Source organism: Bubalus bubalis, chromosome 3 (assembly GCF_019923935.1).
Source record: "Bubalus bubalis isolate 160015118507 breed Murrah chromosome 3, NDDB_SH_1, whole genome shotgun sequence".
Taxonomy (NCBI): domain Eukaryota; kingdom Metazoa; phylum Chordata; class Mammalia; order Artiodactyla; family Bovidae; genus Bubalus; species Bubalus bubalis.
The window spans coordinates 167,489,705-167,509,184 of record NC_059159.1 but is presented as its reverse complement, the minus strand read 5'-3'; the positions used below and the strand labels follow the sequence as shown (position 1 = coordinate 167,509,184).

Genomic DNA, 19,480 nt, shown 5'->3' with positions numbered 1-19,480 from the left:
CATGGCTGTTGGATGTCACATACCATCTGAGGTGCCAGATATGCAATGGACAAAAAGAAATTGTCTCTTATCATTGGAGGGCTTATCAAATGCAGCCTTGAAATATTAAACCAATATACATATGTAGACAATTCACACTGTGATAGGTTCTATGAAGGGAACTATTTGATATTATCACAGGATAACTATAATACTTGCTTTATAAAGTTGGTTTGAGTAGCAAATGTGACTACTCACATCAAACTCATAAAGAAAGTATATAATTATTCCCATACCACAGGTAATTATAAAATTATCTGTATATCTGTATAATTATCCCCATACTACAGATAGGGGTTTCCCAGGTGGTACAGTGGTAAAGAACCCACCTGCCTGTGAAGGAGGCATGGGATACACAGGTTCAGTCCCTGGGTCAGGAAGATCCCTTGGAGCAATAAATGGTAACTCACTCCATTATTTTTGCCCGGAAAATTCCATGGACAGAGGAGCCCAGTGGGCTACAGTCTGTGGGGCCCCAAAGAGTCAGACACGACTGAGTGACACACACATACTACAGATAAGGAAAGAGAAGCTGTTAGAGGTTTCCACGATATGGCAGACATGCATGTAGGAGAGCCTGCAGCATGTGTGCAAACTTGAGCCTTCTGATGTCTTAGCCTTTGTGTGAATGATATCAGCAACAAATAATACAGGCCAGCTATAGGGTAGAGAGGAAAAAATGGATAGGTCTGTGGAGCGAGTTTTGGACCAAGAGGCTAGAGAAGACTGCATTTGAGTTAAGCCTTGGAAAAGAGTAGGATTTCAATAAAAGGGCCGATGCTGGCAACAAGTGAGGGGATGGGATGAGGTGGCCTGCCAAGTTGAAGGAGTAGCTCAGGCAAAAACATGGAGGTATGAAATTGGGAGCCATTTGGGGATGGATCTAGAAGGGATGGTTTGTGGAAAGAGTGGCTCTGGAGTGGTGGTTGGGAGGTCACTGCTTAGGATGGCTCTAAAGAGCTTTCACCTTCTTCTGAGATCATGGCGATCAATTAAGGGCCTCTTAACAGGGGATCAGTATGCTCAGAGCTTTGTTTTAGGCTGGCACCTGTAGGATAAAGGAGCAAGAAGCCTCCCTTGGCATCCTGGGGAATTCTCAGTGCTTCTTTTCTGCCATAACTGTTGATTATATGGGGCTTTAATTAAATCTCTCCTGCTCACTTGCTGCCCAGGGCTAACATTATCTCCCCAAACCAAGGACCAGTGATAGAGATGAGACAGATAGCTTTTGGATGTGGGTTTTAATCTGTTGCTTGGTTTATTAACATGTTACAGCGGCCATGGAGGGCAGAAGCTGTCCTTGGTGGTTAGGCTGTCAGGCTGCCCAAGGGTAGAAGAGGTAAGGAGACCCCAGCCCTTGTGCTGGGAAGTCCCTTGCCCCAGGGCTCAGCTTCCTCCTGGGCTTCACCTTCTACCCGCCATTGTCTGCTCTGTCCGCAGGGCCCCTCGCAGAAGCAAGATCTACTCCATGGTGCCCACATGTGTTGCAGTCGTCGGCTCTTAATTCTCTTTATCTTGACGTTTATGCCCTTTGGAGATTAGAGCTTTTGGAGCAGAGACACCTAGGCAGCTTAGAGACAAAAGCCGGTTCATCTCCACAGAGAGGCCTGAGACCTTGGCCGCGGAGCCCCGAGGAGTGAAAGCTGACTTTCATGTGGAAGTTGTATAGTGGGGCGCTCCCAGCCTCACAGACTGCAGAGTTAGTGACAACTCTTCATATTTACACAGGGGCTTTAAAGTTTTCAAAGAGGTTCCATAAACGTTATTTTCCTTTAAGCTCAGAAGAACACAGGGAAAATAGGAGTTTTCATGCCTGTCTGACAGATAAAGAAACTGAGATGCAGAGAGTGACTCCAAGGGTCATTCAACTCAGGGGTCAGGAAAGCTGGTATTGGGACTCATGCCCTCTTGCTCTAAATATAGAGCTCTTTCCATTACACCATGCTGCCTCTCAGAAGTCGGTGAAAGGCTGTGAGGGAAAGGTGTTTCTGGCACCTCAACGTGGAAGGGAACTCTGACTACATTTTCCCATGGAAACATTTTTACCCAAGGTGGTTGAGATCTACAGCTCACATAGAAAAGGCCTGTGTTTCAGCAACCCGCTTGCCTTCCAGTCAACGTACTTATGTTTCACGCAGCACCTATAAGACGAGACGATAGAACGCAACTTTAAAAAGACATGTTCTTACTCTGGTGAAGAATACAGAAATTTGCAGAAGCCTCTAAAAACTAGGAGCCTTAATATTCATCCCATCAAGAATCACCTTTCTGCTCCTTGCACCAGGGTGTCCAATTCACGTTGGAAAGGGTCTGTCAGTGAAGCGGGGAGGCAGCATCCGTAAGGATCAGAGTTTTAGAGTAAGACACACTTGGTCCAGATCTAAGTATCTAAGCTTTGTGATTAAAAAAAAAAAAAAAAAAAAAACACCAAAAAAAAAAATTTGGCCTTTCTATCCTTGCTAAAAATCCAATTAGCCTTGATCAAAAAACACATTCCATGCATCTGCTGCCCCTGAGACAGTGTTTTCCTCCTGGAAGTTAGCTCTGACTCTCTGCCTATTTCATTGAGGGCTGGTTCTAGTTATGGGAGGCTCTTGACACAGCAAAGTAATAATTTGTGAAGTAAGGCCTGTGAACTTCATGGTTTAGCAAATTATGACTTTAGAAAATAATATTCAAAGCTGGCGTCAAAGGCTTGGTCTACACAAGCCGACCCTGCCAGCCAGCCCATCTGAACCTCTTCCTGCTGCCTGTCTCATCTGTGTTCGTTCTTAGAACCTCGTTGAATAATTATCAGTATCAAAATCACAGGCTCCTCCTATTACTCAGTGCCTGCTTTGGACCCAGGACTGTTAAAGGGTCTTTCTGTAGAATATTATTCATACCAGTCTGAGTTCTGAGAGGAAGGCATTATGACGTTGTAAAGCTGAGGACATGGAAGTTTAGTAACCACCCAAGGTCAATATATTCTTTCTATACCATGCCATCCCAATAGACTGTTGTTCAGTCACTAAGTCATGTCCGACCCTTTGTGACCCCATGGGCTGCAGCACACCAGGTTTTCCTGTCCTTCACTGTCTCCTGGAGTTTGCTCAAGTCCAGTTCACTTCAGTTGCTCAGTCTTGTCTGACTCTACAACTCCATGGGCTGCAGCTTGCCAGGCTTCCTTGTCCATCATCAATTCCCAGAGATTGCTCAAACTCATGTCCACTGAGTCAGTGATGCCATCCAACCATCTCATCCTCTGTCATCCCCTTCTCCTCCTGCCTTCAATCTTTCTCAACATCAGGGTCTTTTCCAGTGAGTCAGTTCTTTGCATCAGGTGGCCAAAGTATTGGAGCTTCAGCTTCAGCATCAGTCCTTCCAATGAATATTCAGGTCTGATCTCCTTTAGGATTGACTGGTTTGATCTCCTTGCTATCCAAGGGACTCTCAAGAGTCTTCTCCAACATCACAATTAAAAAGCATCAATTCTTTGGTTCTCAGCTTTCTTTATGGTTCAACTCTCACACCCATATATGACTACTGGAAAAGCCATATCTTCGACTAGACAGACATTTGTTGGAAAAGTAATGTATCTGCTTTTTAATATTCTATCTAGATGTATCATAGCTTTTCTTCCAAGGATCAAGTGTCTTTTAATTTCATGGTTGTAGTTATCATCTTCAGTGATTTTGGAGCCCAAGAAAATAAAGTTTCTCACTGTTGCCATTGTTTCCCCATCTATTTGTCATGAAGCAATGGGACTGGATGCCATGATCTTCATTTTCTGAATGCTGAATTTTAAGCCAGCTTTTTCACTCTGCTCTTTCACTTTCATCAAGAGGCTCTTTAGTTCCTCTTCGCTTTCTGCTATAAGGGTGGTGTCACCTGCATATCTGAGGTCATTTATATTTCTCCTGGCAATCTTGATTCTAGCTTGTACTTCATCCAGCCTGGCATTTTGCATGATGTAGTCTTCATGTGCATTAAATAAGCAGGGTGATAATATATAGCCTTGATGTACTCCTTTCCCAATTTAGAACCAGTCTGTTATTCCATGTCCAGTTCTAACTATTGTTTCTTGACCGGCAAACAGATTTCTCAGGAGGCAGGTAAAGTGGTCTGGTATTCCCATCTCTTGAAGAATTTTCCACAGTTTATTGTGATCCACACAGTCAAAGACTTTGGCATAGTCAATGAAGCTGAAGCAGATGTTTTTCTGAAACTCTATTGCTTTTTCTATGATCCTACAGATGTTGGCAATTTGATCTCTGGTTCCTCTGCCTTTTCTAAATCCAGCTTGAACATCTGGAAGTTCTTGGTTCATGTACTGTTAAAGCCTAATTTGGAGAATTTTGAACATTACTTTGCTAGCATGTGAGATGAGTGCAATTGTGCGGTAGTTTGAGCATTCTTTGGCATTGCCATTCTTTGGGATTGGAATGAACCCTGACATTTTCCAGTCCTGTGGCCACTGCTGAGTTTTCCAAATTTGCTGGCATATTGAGGGCAGCAGTTTCATAGCATCATCTTTTAGGATTTGAAATAGCTTAGCTGGAATTCCATCACCTCCACTAGCTCTGTTTGTAGTGATGCTTCCTAAGGCCCACTTGACTTCACATTCCAGGATGTCTGGCTCTAGGTGAGTGATCACACCATCGTGATTATCTGGGTTGTGAAGATCTTTTTTGCACAGTTCTTCTGTGTATTCTTGCCACCTCTTCTTAAAATCTTCTGCTTCTATTAGGTCCATACCATTTCTGTCCTTTATTGTGCCCATCTTTGCATGAAATGCTCCCTTGGTATCTCTAATTTTCTTGAAGAGATCTCTAGTCTTTCCCATTCTATTGTTTTCCTCTATTTCTTTGCACTGATCACTGAGGAAGTCTTTCTTATCTCTCCTTGCTATTCTTTGGAACTCTGCATTCAAATGGGTATATCTTTCCTTTTCTCCTTTGCCTTTAGCTTCTATCTTTTCTCAGCTATTTGCAAGGCCTCCTCAGACAACCATTTTGCCTTTTTTAATTTCTTTTTCTTGGAAATGGTCTTGCTCACTGCCTCCTGTACAATGTCATGAACCTTCGTCCATAGTTCTTCAGGCACTCTTTCTATCAGATCTAATCCTTTGAAGCTATTTGTCACTTCCACTGATAATCACATGGGATTTGATTTAGGTCATACCTGACTGGCCTAGTGGCTTTTACTACTTTCTTCAATTTAAATCTAAATTTTGCATTAAGGAGTTCATAATCTGAGCCAGAGTTAGTTCCTGGTCTTGTTTTTGCTGACTGTGTAGAGTTTCTCCATCTTCAGCTGCAAAGAATATGATCAGTCTGATTTCGGTGTTGACCACCTGGTGATGTCCATGTGTAGAGTCTTCTCTTGTGTTGTTGGGAGCCAGTGTTCGCTATCACTAGTGGGTTCTCTTGACAAAACACTGTTAGCCTTTGCCCTGCTTCAGTTTGTCCTTAAAGGCCAAACTTGCCTGTTACTCTAGGTATCTCTTGACTTCATACTTTTGCATTCAAGTCCTCTATGATGAAAAGGACATCTTTTTGGGGTGTTAGTTCCAGAAGGTCTTGTAGGTCATTATAGAACCGTTCAACTTCAACTTCTTTGGCATTAGTGGATGGGGCATAGACTTGGATTACTGTGATATTAAATGGAGTTTTCTCAAACCCATGTCCATTGAGTCAGTGATGCCATCCAACTGTCTCATCCTCTATCACCCCCTTCTCCTCTTGCCCTCAAACTTTCTCAGCATCATGGTCTTTTCCAATGAATCGGCTCTTCATATTAAGTGGCCAAAGTATTAGAGCTTCAGTTTCAGCATCAGTTCTTGTGATGAATATTCGGGGTTGATTTCCTTTAAGTGACTTGTTTGATCTCATTGCTGTCCAAGGAGTCTTCTCTAGCAAAACAGTTCAAAAGCATCAATTCTTCAGCACTCAGCCTTCTTTGTGGTCCAGCTTTCACATCTGTACCTGACTACTGAGAAAACCATAGCTTTGACTATACAGACCTTTGTCAGCAAAGTGATGTCTCTGCTTTGTAATATGCTATTTAGGTTTGTAATAGCTTTTCTTCCAAGGAGCAAGCGTCTTTTTATTTTATGGCTGCAGTCTCCATATGCAATGATTTTGGAGTCCAAGAAAATAAAATCTGTCACCATGACAGATTTTATTTTCTTGGATTCCCAGTAGACTAGGTCTGTTCTGTTTCCCAAGCAAGAAGTTGGCCTTCTCTCGGAAAGTGAGACAGCCCCAGAGTACCTGAATTTTCTTTTTCTTATCAACAGTTACTACCTATGCCAACTCACCAAACATATATTACGGTTTAGTAGAGAGAATATAGAACTTAATGACAGGCAGACCTGGATTTGAGTCTTAGCTTACTGTATGACAGGGCAAGGCATTTGGCCTCAGTTACCACATCTGTACAATGGGAGTCAACCTCTTCCTTTCCCTCCTTACTCACGTCCTCTTGTCTCTCCATCCTCATCGTTTTTAGAATCTCTGTGGTCATTTTCACAGTGTTGTTATATAAAGACTAAACGAGATAATGGATGTGAAAGGAATGTGTAAAGTCTATGTGGTGGCAATGATGATGCTAGTGAAGCAGTCGGTACCTTTTGAGCTCACAAACATGTCAGCTTTGTGGCGGCGGATGCAGATGAGCACCTTACTGTCTCGTCACTCAATCCCTGCACCTGAGTCATGGGCTCTCTGAGTCTGAAGCCACAGGCATCTGGAGGCCTGGACCTCAACCCTCATTTCCATATGACACACACGAAGAGTGTGGTCAATGCAAGACAGCCTCCTCAAAAGTTTCTATGTGTGTGGCTCCTTGCTGTAGTTCTGTTTCATTTTTCTTTCCATCAAGAAATCATATTTATATGCAAATAAGCCTGAGGGACATTATTATAAATTGTCTACATCACTCGTTCTCAAAATGTGGTCTGTACCAGAGGCAACAGCAGTGTCTCGGAACTTGTTAAAAATTTAAACTCTCTGGCCCCATCACAGATTACCGAATTAGTAACCCTGGGAGTGAGAGCCCAGCAATCTCTGTTTAAGTAAGGAACTCTCCCACCAGGGGAGTCTGATGCATAATAAAGTTTGAGGACCATTGGTCTAGATTATCTAAAAAGCAAAACATTCTTAAATATTTCATCTTTCTTATTGCTGACTAATGACTTCTGATGACCTGACTCAATGGGTCACGACACCATTACTGAGGGCCAGACTGGTTCGTGAAGCAGGCTGCCCGAAAGAGCCACCAGGAGGAATCAGGCGGCCTTTGGCTGCAACTAACAGTAACTGCAACTCACGTCAACTTAAACGATAAGGAAATGGATTATCTCGTGTGCCCAGAAGTCCAGAGAAGAGTGGGTCCAAGTGCGGCCTGTCAGAGGCCCACATCCAGGCTCTCTGTGATGCTCTTGTTTCCTCCCCCAACTATGTGCTGGTTCCTTCCCCAAGCTGGCAGCAAGATGGCAGCCTGGCGCTGATTGCAGGATGACCACAGGTCTGTGAAATGTGTATGCAGACGTGTTCAACAGAGGAAATGGGCTCTCTTCCTAGGTTTCCAGCCTAAGAAATCTCAGGAGTACATTTTCCTGATAAGCTCTAGCACACTTTCCTCATACCTGGCTCATGTGCCTACCACCACACAAATATTGCTAAATAACAATTGCCTTACAATGTAGGTATTGCTGTCTGCTGTTTTCTGTTGAGGGGGAGAGAGCAGCCCCCACTCAAAATCAGCATTCTGTCACCAGAAGAGGAAGAAAAAGTCAAGATTCACAGTGACATCCAAATGGGAACTGTCAGACAATTCAGCTTATTAGGGAATTTGTTTAAAAAGGCAGAAGTGAGGCAGAGGTGCCGAATGGAAAAGATGCTGCACAGGCTGAGCTCCCTGGAAAATGGCCCCCCGGGCATCTGCTCAAGTCCGTCTTGCTCTCATCTTCCAAACTACTTCCTCTGCGTCCCACAGGCCTGCTTGTTTTCTTCCCACCGTGGAAGCACTCCCTTCTTTGTTCCCTACTCATCCCCTATCTCATGTGGGGATGCTGAGGAAAGGTCACTTGGCAGAAATTAGCGAAGGTACATCCAGATTCTAGATCCTTCACAGTAACCCCACATTCATACTTATTGCTATGGCAAGCCAGTTCCCTTTCTTATCCTCAGCTTTCCTCCTCTGTAAAGTGAAAGTAAGAACATTTGCTCAGAAGTATTGCTGCAAGGATCGAAAGAAAGAAAGAAAAGGAAAATGTCCTGTAAAGTGTAAAGTGCTATACCTGTGGGCAAGGCTGTCAATGATGCCTTCATGGATGAGGGCTGCCCAGTGGGGGTCTTTCCCCTGTGTTCATGCACACACACACACACACCCTGACCTCGCAGTCTGTTGACTGGTCCTGTTGAAAGGACACTGAAGTGACATTCCTGCAGGTTGTAGAGCTGGGTGGGATGATAATGATGATGCCCATATCAGTACCACCTCCATGTAGCCAGTGTCTTATGCCCATCTCCCTGGACTACCTGACTCTGCCTTTATCCCGCTGTGTGACCTCAGGCAAGGCACTTTCCTTTCTGTGTGTGTGCTTCTCCACCTGGGAAACAGAAGATTCACTTCAGTGATCTCTAAGGGACCTGGCTCTGACTTTGATGATGCAAAATGGCAATACCCCAACTCTGCATTTGAAGGGAACACCGATTCAGAGCCTGGATAGACCTTGGTTCTCATCCCATTGTGTTTGCTCAGCATCTGTATGAGTTGTTGATCTTGCGTGTCCATTCCTTCTATTGAAAAATGTGCATAATAATGCCGGCTTCACAAGTTTTTGTGAGAGTTCAAAAGATCGGATGTGTAGGGCACCCAGCACAGTGCCCAGCCTGTAGCGTGGGCACGTGAAATGATACATGTTTTCGCGACACCATCTCCCCCAAACAATCCCCAGAGGCCCTCTAGACCCAAGAATCAGTTTACTAGATGAGAGAACTGACATTCCAAGAGGGCAGGTGAGCCACAGAGGAAGTCAAAGTGCAGCCTGAGTCCAGGCCCAGGTTCCTTTCCTCTCCAGGGAAGCGAGGAGTCAGCGAGTCTGCCCTTCCCCAGCAGGACTTGGCCATCCCCAGGAGGCAAGTGGAAACCTCGGGGCCATGAAGTAAGCCATCACCTCTTTACAGAGCGGAAATTGCACTGAAGGGGTAATTGGCTTCCTCCTGCCTGGCACTCTGGAGCCTTGGAGAGGCTGCAGTGAGCCTTGCCTGCCCTCTTCCCACGAGGTCCCAACTTGATACCATCCCTTCCTCCGCTTGGCCACTGGTGGCTGGTCTGCAACACGGATGCTCTGCTTGCTGCTCCAGGGCGAGTGCCAGTGCTCTGGCTTGTGTACAGGATGGCCCTGGCAAGGCCTGTGTCTGGGTGGAGAACCCACAGAAGGAAATCATTCCTAACACCTCCACCTCCTGCAGCATCACCTAAGCAACAGAATCCCAAATAGCACTGTTCCCCGGGGTACACTGGCAGGTGATGGGAAGCAGTAATAGGAAATACGACTTGGTGGGAGAGAAGGGGCTTTGGGTTTGAGTCTGACAGCTCAGCTCACCAGCCCCACCTCTGTCGTCACCAGTGGGAGGCCTTTGGAGAAGTTTCTTCACATCCCCAGGCCTCAGTTCATTGATGTATAAAGTGGGAATGCAAATGCCAGCTTGCCTAGCCTCTTGATGTTTCCTGGGGAACTATGAGTTCAGTCATTCAGTACACACTTATTGAGCACCTACTGTATACCAAAACCACTCTTCTAGAAGCTGAGGACACAGCACTAAACAACAACAGACCCTGTCATGGAGTAGAGGTAGGGGGGTGATGATAAAATGGATAAAACAGCAGCTGGGGATGGAGGCTGGGGGATTCATTTTTGTTAAGATGATCAGGGAATACCTCTCTGATGGCGTGACTTCGGAGTCATTGATGCAGCGTCCGCCAGGGGAGAGGGGAAGCGGCTATGGCTGCAGCCTCAGGGTGGCCCTGGATCGCGCAGGTCTTATAGACCAAGGAGAGGAGTTGATGGACCCGAGATGCCACATGCACTCTTAAAGCTGTAGCCCAGCGTGAGTGCCCCTGGCCCAGAGCCACCTTTCCTTGCCTTGGAAGCATATTTTATGCATCAAGGGCAAGCACCGGGCCAGACACTTTACATCACGTTAATTCCTTGAAACATTCCATCAAGTGGGAGTACTTACTCCTTACACCAGAGGATGCTGAAGGCAGGAAGCCCAGTTCTGTTGGTGTCCAAAGTCAGAGCTTTCTTTGCCTGTCGTGGCAGACTCCTGGTGTTGATTTTGTTTTGCCTTTTCCCTCCCTCTCTTCTTCCTTCCTTCCCTTTTACATTTCTGATGACTGTCCATATCGATTTGCATTCATGGGTGAGAGAGAGGTGGAAACAAGGAGGCAAGCAAGGTACTAGGGAGAAGCTGAGTTGGAACCACCAAAGGGTCCCCAGAACAGAGACTCTGTGAATGGATCGTCCAGATGGCTCCATTCATCAACAGTCTCAATGTGATTAAAGGAATGGGTGGGCTGTGGGACACCGGAAAACACACAGCGTGAGAAGCCAGAGAGCTGCTAGCGTTCCTGGCTGCTGCTTCTTGTGGTGGGACTTGAGGCAAATCCCTTCCCTTCGCTGGATATTGAGGCCCTACATACAAAGTAGGGCCTGGTGTACTAGGATGGTCAGTAGTGATTGGGTGAGGAAAGCGTTTGTTATCTTCAGAGGATGCAACTTGTGACGATACCTCCACCTCTATCCTTTCCTTATAAAACTGAAATCTCAGCCAAGCAATTTTCCCCGTGGCCTTGGGCAGGTCACTATACCTCAGTACATCTCAATATCTTAATCTGAGATGTGGGGGAATAGCTCTTGTTCTTATGAAGATGAAATGTGCTGAAGTGCACAAAATATTAAGCATACTACCTAAAAGATTATGTGGGCATGCTCAGTTGGGTCCAGCACTTTGTGACTCTTTGGACTGTACCCTGCCAGGCTCCTCTGTCCATGAGATTTCCCAGGCAAGAATACTGGAGTGGGTTACCATTTCTTCCTCCAGGGGATCTTCCTGACCCAGGGACTGCATCTCCTCCATTGCAGGCAGATTCTTTACCCACTGAGCATCGGGGAAGCCCAAAGGATTGTGAATAATATTCAAATTATTATTTAAATTATTGATATTAGTTGAGAAGGCAAGGCAGAAATGCAAGCAGTGGTTAGACATATGTCCTGCTCTTAAAGGTTACTGCAAGCATCAGACATGACTAAGTGCTTAACAATCAGTGGTGGTTATCACTCTTCTGTTAAGCTTGAAGTGAAATGGGTTGTCTTCTTAGTCCCCAGCACATTGGCCCCTCTCTTGTCTGACCCTCCCAACTGTCTCTACTGCCCTCCTCTCTTCCTTTCCCTTGGTTGAGCTCACACCTAGGAATGGCACATACAGTTGCACGAGTTCTGCAGTGCAGAGTGCTAACCACCTGCCAGAGCTCCCCATTTCAATTAAACACATTGTAGATGTGTATTAATCATTGATTAAATGTCTTGTTCTAAGAAATCCAAATGCTAAGGAGATTTTCAAATACAGAGAAGGAAGGTGAATGAAGGAAGGGATACTTGTTTTTCTCCAGTTTGCACAGAAGTGGCATCTGGATTAGCGGTGACTCTGAGCTTCAGTACTCCAGCCTGTAAAATGAAGCCCGGAAGCACGGGCTGCCCCGAGCTTCCCTTGGCTTTGGCCCCTTGCAGGTCCAGACGTGCGCACTGCCCAACTGCGCTCATGGTATCGGTCTACACGACTGTGGCGAGGGGAACTTGACGTGGGTCATGGCCGCTCCGAGACCTGTGGGTCCCTGGAGCTTTTGCTGTAACCACAGGTCCCAGTGAACTGGGGGCAGTAATCCTACCCTGTCTGCCTCCCAGGGTTATTGTGAGGATCAAACGAGAGAAAAAGAAGGCTTTGTAAACCCCAAGGAACTGTACAAACTTGAGCGATTGTTTATATACACATGCATGAGTATATGTGAGTATTCATGTGTGTGTTTATGTTTGTACATATAAATATATATATATGTATGTGTATATGTGTGCACATATGCATATATACAGATACTTTTATATATGCTATATAAATGTAGATGATATATGTGTATAATAAACTTTATATAAATTATTATATATAATATATATGGCTATAAACTTGTAGAGTTAGGTATGAGTTAGTCACTCATAAACCATGTTTACCCATTCAGTGTAACTTAAAGCGTGTATTAAACAGTAGGAAAAACTGACCAGCCAAATTTTCCAAGCTTAAAAACCCTTTTATAGCTTTCATTGTGGACTGAAGAGAGGACTTGTTTCCCCTTCTCTATTTAAAGGAAAATTTTAATATAAACGGGGAGGCCAGGGAGTCACTTTAATAGAGAGTGGGAAAGAAAAAAAAGAAGCCTGTGTGGGGAGGGATAGATGAGAGGATTTAGATGAAACGATGGCCATCACCCACCCTCTCTCCTGTCTTTACCTTCTAGATCAACTCCTGGGGCACTAAGCTTGCCCTGGGCAGATGCTCAAGGGCCCCTGTGTCTGGTGGAAGTCCTCCCAGCCTCTGAACCTCTTTGGAAAGTCACCTCTCCCTGTGGGATTTAGGAGGGACCCCGAGGCTACCCTCCTCCAGCCAGGCTGTGGGAAAGAGTGTCTCTGACTGTGTTGGTTTCGGGTTCAAAGCTGAGGACGGAAGGGAGCCGCGTGCACTGTCTGGGCCCAGCGTCTGTCTCCTCTGTCAGAGCAGAGGCAGGGCCGTTGAGAGTGGGGTGAGGAGGAGCACTGGCCGGCCCTGGGGAGCACTGGGCATCCTGCTCCTCACCTCACAGCGCGGGCTTCAGCGCCCTGCTGTCTGCCTCTCCGCCTCCCTCCCTGCCTCTGCCCCTGCTGTTTCTCTTGTCTTCTCTTGTTCTCTTTTTTTGGATAATTTCTCCCCTCTTTCCATCCTGCCTCCCTTCCTCCTTTCCTCCCTGTTTCTCTTCATCTTGGTCTCCTCCTGCCTCCACTTCTCTTGGTTTTGATCTCTGCCTGTATCTGTCTCTCCATGACTCTCTTTTCCCATCTTTGACCCTTTTTTTCCTTCTTCTCTATTCCTCTCTAGAGCTGTGTTTCCGCTTCAGCCTCTCTGTCTCTTAGTATTTCCTGGCTCTGGTTCTCTCTGATAGTCCTCCTCTGCTCCTCCCCATTTCCTCCTCTCTGTGTATGTCTCTCTGTCTGTCTTTCTGTCTCTCTCACTTGGAAATCCACCTCTCTGGTCCCACCTCCTTCTCAGTGATTCACCTCTGTGCGGTGGAATGGTGTTGCTCGCACGACCAGAAAACCTGACTCATCTCTGCTGGCCTCCTCCCCACCCTCCTGGAGGCTCCCTGCTGTGGGGCCTGAGCACGGGGCTGGGATGAGGGAGGCGTGTGTATTTGTGTATACGTGCGTGTGCAAGTGTGGTGGGGAAGTGCATTGGGTAATGAAATGGACTCAGGGTCTCATTGAATCCTCGCTGGTGCCTTGATGGGGGTCCCCAGAGGTCATCTTTGGAGGGTCCTGATCAGACTAGGTTTGAAGGTTAGATTTGCCTGCAAGGGGAAAAAAGAAAGGCAAATAGAGGCCCCCTTATCTGCTGAAGATCCCCAGCTATCTGCTAATCCCAGGCCTTGAGGTTTATGTTTAGTGAAGGGAAGAAGCTCTGGGCATGTCACATTTTTTAATGCTAAATGAACGCATAGTTTGTGCAGCTCTGTCTGGGAGGAGAAAGAGGTGCTAAATTCACGAGGATAATTCACTTTCTCTGGATTGTTGAATTCTCTCCCTACCCAATATGAAATGGTCTGTGAATTGGTAGTTTTTATAATAGTACTAAAGATAATAAGGGCACCATTTGTTGAATGGTTACCATGTGCCAGGCACTGTATTGACTGCCTACATTAATTCTCAGTATGATCCCATTGTTCCTTTAATGTGGGCATTTTCACATCCATCTTACAGATGAAGAAAAGGAGGCTTAGAGAGATTAAGTTGACTGGAAGAGTCTTTCAGCAAAGTCAGGTTTCAAACCCAGGACTAAGCAAAGTATTGCCTTTTCTGCTACTTTGCCCTCCCCGCAGGGGGCCTGACACTGGGGTTTTAGTAAATATAACTAAGTCAGTGACACGTGGGGGGCTCAGTAAGGGTGAGTGCGGGGTGAGTGCCTCCTTCCCTACTTCACGGGGTGGCTGCGAAGCTGTGTCAGTCGTGGTTGGGCTCAGTGTGTGGGTGAGGAGACAAGAGCACACAGCTCTTGGGCTGTACAGGAGACCGGCTGCCAGTGCATTCGATCAGGAGTCAGGAAGCGTGTGCTCCAGCCTCTGTGCTGAACTTCAGTTTCCCCTTCTGTAGAATGGGACTGTTCACTTCCATCTTGGTTTGCCCACCTCACCCGTCACTCGTGAAGCTTAAATATGAAGAGGTAGGGTATGCAATGCAAACTGTAAAGGGCTTTGCAAAAGGAGAAGGCTGAAGGAAGAGAAAGGCACTTCTCATCACAGAGGCAAGAGCCAAAGGGTTCATGGGCAGCCATTGTGAACGCTGAGATGATGCAGTCAAAGGCTTGGCTGCACAGAAACACCAGGGCTAAGCAGAGATCAGGAAGCCAGAATATTAATGAGGGAGGCATCTTGAGATGTATGTGTCAGGGAGTGTTAACCTGACAATTAGACAAAGAGCTCGGGAAAGCTAAGAATGAGGAAGCAACGTGATCTTTAGAGGAAAACAGAGGGGTCGCGATGTTGACATTAGCTGCAAGGTCAGATCAGATACAGGTTGGGAGGAAGCTTGATGCCCTTTCTTTCCATCATGGCCATTTGCGTCTGCAGAAAGAGAGGACCTGATCTGCACAGGGTGTCACAGAGAGGCAGGGCTGCCGCGTTTCCCCTGACGCTGGATTCGGTGCTTTTTCACACAAGGTCTGCTGGCCCCATGGGATGGCTCTGGCACAGTTAAAAGATTGCTGCCCAAGTAATATTCCATGTGTGTATGTATCACATCTTCATTCATTCATCTGTTGATGGAAATTTAGGTTGTTTCTATGTCCTGGTTATTGTAAATAGTGCTGCTATGAATGTTGGGGTGCTTGTGTCTTTTGAATCATGGTTTTCTCTGGATATATGCTCTTTAGTGGGGTTGCTGGGTCATGTGGTGAGGAAAAAAAATTAACTATATGTGATCATGGATGTTAGCTAGACTTGTTGTGGTGATCACTTTATAATATATACAAATATTGAATCATTATGTTGTACACACATGTACAACAAACAAAGCTTGCTGTACAAGGAAGCCCTAACCCACTGTGCCTGTTGTGGACCTCCTTCCAGCTGGAAAGGAAGTCCTGCTTGTTCATACACTTGCTTATTCTGCATGCCCATGACAGGGCTGAGATGGTGAACAAGAGGCTAGATCCCTTCCCATAGCTCCTCCTAGCCCACAGGGGAGAGAGGCGCTGAGTAGGTGTGACAGGACAGTGTGTTAAAGACCACAATGGAGACAAGGGCGCCAGGGAAACCCAGCAGAGCAACCTGACGCTTGCTGGATGGAGGGGCAACCACGGAACGCTTCCAGAAAGACACTGGACAGGAGCGAAAACAAGTTATCTCAACATGTTTGCAAAGCCTGGCTGAGTCCTTGGCTACTGACCTCTCCAGCCTTGGTGGTGGTGGTGGTTTAGTTGCTAAGTCGTGTCCGACTCTTTCGACCCCATGGACTATAGTCCTCCAGGTTCCTCTGAACGTGGGATTCTCCAGGCAAGAATACTGCCATTTCCTTCTCCAGGGGATCTTCCCAACCCAGGAACTGAACCTGGGTCTGCTGCATTGCAGGCAGATTCTTTGCCGACTGAGCTACAAGGGAAGCCACCAGCCTTACCCACCTCCATTCAGTCAGTGGATCTTTAACGAATGACTGCTGTGTCCCCCACACTCTGCCAGCCACTGGGGAGATTATAAACAAGATACAACAAGATGGACAAGGCTCCTGAACCCATGGAACTAACATTTTAGTGATCAAATGAAAATAAAGAAGTAAGCAAAGAAATATAGTAAATGCAGGCTATCACTAGCCCTTGGAAAAAAAAGTCACAAGTTCTGTGAGGAGGGGTAACCGAGAGCAGGCAATCTGGGTTCTTTAGGGAGAGGGTTCTGGGGATGTGGAACTTCAGCTGAAATGAAGGAAGGGAAGCCAGTCCTCTAGAGCTGAGAAGATTCTGGAAGCTCTAGGCCCAGGAAGTTAAGCCTCAATTTCCCTGCTCTGGAGCATCCTCAGTCCCCAGCTTTGTCTCCTTTCCTCTGTGTCACCAGCAGGTATGTTTCCAGGTTGGTGAAGGTCCTTTGCCATCACGGTCTGTGTGCTCTGGTGTGTCCTGGGGGCTGAACACCGATATCCTTACTACCTCCTAAAGGATGGTCTTTTCTTCCCTTCTCTGACTCCAGAAGCACCCACCCTGGCATTTTTATCATCTTACCTGACACTCGGTGGATTTCCCCAAACAGCATGCTTTTACGGATGCGTCACTCTGCAAATTTTAAGGCACTTCTATATTTTTTTATGGACTGCATCAAATTCACTCCTCCTGAGCCCCTTGCAGGGTAAATACTGGCATCCTCCTGTAGAGACATGGAGACTGAGGCCCACAGAGACAGAACAATTAGGAAGTGCATGTTGTGGTGGAAAAACCACAGGCTCTGGAATTGGATCAGCCCAGGTTCAAGTCCCAGCCTCGCAGCGTAGTAGCGGTGTGGTTAGGCACCGTGCCCCAATCTCCGAGCCTCTCTTCTCCCCTTGACCAAATGTGAATAATAGCCCAGCTCTGCCAGATTGTATGCCGTTTCATCACATCTGCGGTCAGAGGAGCTGATCGGGCCCACCGTCAGCACACAAGCTTTCTGCCTTGCTGCCCAGAGAAGGAGACGCTGAATGAAAACTGGAGACATTTGGAAGTGTTCGAGGCACCGAGAGTCTGATGAGAAGCACATTTTGTACCGTGGGGTTCTTTCCACTTCACAATAGTGTAATGTTTAGGAATGCAATTTTAAAAAGGAAAGGAAGAGAAGAAAGCCCTCGGTGGATGAGTGCCGTGACGGCAGTGCACACACATGTGGTCCTCCAAGAGTGATGGCAAGGGGCTATCCTTTCACCCCCTCCCCTACAGTCTGCTCCCCAGACCGGCTCTCCTCACACATGTTAGCAATAGCCCGTCCAGTCAAAGGTATTAGCATCATTGGTCCTCAGGATGGTGGGGATGACGAGGGCTTTTACGGCCTTAATTAACCCAACTGTAGAAAAGGACAGGCTCTGTTAGCCAAGTGCACATTAATGCTGAGTTTAATATTATTAAATTCCGTATTAGGATCAAGTTGCAAGACCGTCCGGAGGGTTGCTCACGAAAGCAGCCCTCGCCAGCCTGCCTTGTTAAGCTGTGAGCGCCCCAGGGAGGGGCTTCGCCCGAGTGGCTCGGGACTGTGCCCACAGCATGTAGCCCTCTCCCTGGCATGCGGTGGGCATTCGGTAACTGACTGTGGGCTGTCTCAGCAGTGGGCCTGTCAAGTCTGTCCTGGACTTTGATGACGAAGGCTCGTCTGTTGCTCTTTCTACCAATTCCTCAAAGGCAGAGACTGGTTCTTTACAGCAGATGCCGCCGGGGCGGTGATGCAGCCTCTTGGCCCAGGGTTATTTCAGCTGTGGCTGTGGTGCACACTCAGGCTCGCCTTGTGCTGCCAATGACCTCAAATGCACACTTGCATTTCCTGTCCCATGGCTTGTATGAGACTGAGCTCCCTAGGCCTGGGGGCAAGCCGTACTAAAAAGAGTGTGGGGACATTGGCTCCCCCCAGGGAGGCTCTCTACCAATGGCTGTCAGAAATCGGGAGGTATGGGTTCCAGTCCCCCAGCGTTTAGCCAAACAGTTGCGGGAGCGTCCCTCCCTTCACTCCTCGAGGGTCCCTTTGGAAGCAAGCCCCCATCACTCACAACGACAAACAGTGATACACCTCATTGTTGACTGTCCCTCTTCCCTGTCTCATCCTTCCTGTTCCCCATGCCTGTTTTCTTGAAGTCACCTCCCAGATACAGCATCTGCACCCAAGCCCTTCACTTAGGCTCTGCTCCCCGAGGAACGCAAGCCTTCTTCTTCATGTTATGCTCACAGCCATCAGCTTGGTTTACATGTGTGTGTGCTAAGTTGCCTCAGTCATGTCCAACTCTTTGTAACCCCATGGACTGTAGCCCATCAGGCTCCTCTGTCCAGGGGATTCTGCAGGCAAGATTACTGGAGTGGGTTGCCATGCCCTTCTCTAGGAGATCTTCCCAACTCAGGGCTCAAACCTGCATCTCTTACATCTCCTGCACTGACAGGTGGATTCTTTACCACTAGCACCACCTGGAAAGCCCAGCTCAGTTTACAGTACACCATAATTACACTCACTCCCTAGACAACTATTTATGGAGAACGTGCTGTGTATAGACACTTTGCTAAGTGAACAGTCTCTTTATCATGGGACTTATATGATGGGCAGTATAGTAATTCATCAGTATGTGATGTGAAATAGGGGATAGAGAGTAATTAAGTTAGATTGAGTAGCTGAAGAAGGCTTTTCTGAGGAAGTGACATTTAAGCAGCCCCCATCTGAGTAAGAAGAGGGAGTGAGCCATGAAAAGACATGGGGAAGAACTCTCAAGCCATGGAGACCACAGGTGCAGAGGTCCTGTGGCAGGAGCATGCTCTGCATCCTAGAGGAGGAGGAGGGGGAAGGATGCCAGCCTGGCTGGAGTGATTGAGTGAGGAAGGGAGCACAGGCAGTGAGGTCAGAAGACAGGGCAAGAGGAAACAGGACGTTGGAAGTACTCAGTGATTTGGTGAATAACAGGATCTTTGTGTGTTCTGCCCTCACAGTGTTTTATGATGGGAAAGGCTCAGGTTTGGGCATCTGACAGCTCTGGATTTGAAGCCCAGACTTGTTATCTTAGATGGAGTGTGATCTTGGGCAACTTGCTTAAGACCCGTGAACACTTTTTTTTTTTTTCTCATTTATAAAATGGCAATCATAACGTCTACCTCATAGGATTTGTATCTGGTAGGACTCCTGGTTGCAAGTAACAGAAAACAAGTGGAAACTAGCTTTGGCAGAAAAGGGAAAATACTGAGTCGTGCATTTGAAATATTCAAGGGTATATCTAACTGCAGACACAGCTGATCCAAGGCTTCAAATGATGTCACCAGGACTTGGTCTCTGTCCCAGGAGTTAGTCTGATAGATCAGGCCTGGTCACTTCTTACCTCTTGCTGGTCTCCAACATGGACTATCATGCCACTGATTACCTAAATCATATAGACTAAAATCAGGGGAGA

General features: G+C 46.7%; 1 protein-coding gene across 8 annotated transcripts in view; it reads left to right on the top strand.

Annotated features, from left to right (window-relative positions):
* The window catches only part of ASTN2 (astrotactin 2), a 1,030,196-nt gene that overhangs the window by 940,819 nt on the left and 69,897 nt on the right, over nucleotides 1-19,480 (top strand). Inside the window, exon 20 of one of the 8 annotated variants that reach the window (XM_045165172.1) lies at nucleotides 1,480-2,391. The exons of the other annotated variants lie outside the window; for them this stretch is intronic. Coding sequence (XP_045021107.1) covers nucleotides 1,480-1,679 — 200 coding nt within the window. The 3' untranslated portion in view covers nucleotides 1,680-2,391. Of the gene's footprint in view, nucleotides 1-1,479; nucleotides 2,392-19,480 lie in introns of those variants that run through there. 8 annotated transcript variants of the gene reach the window in all.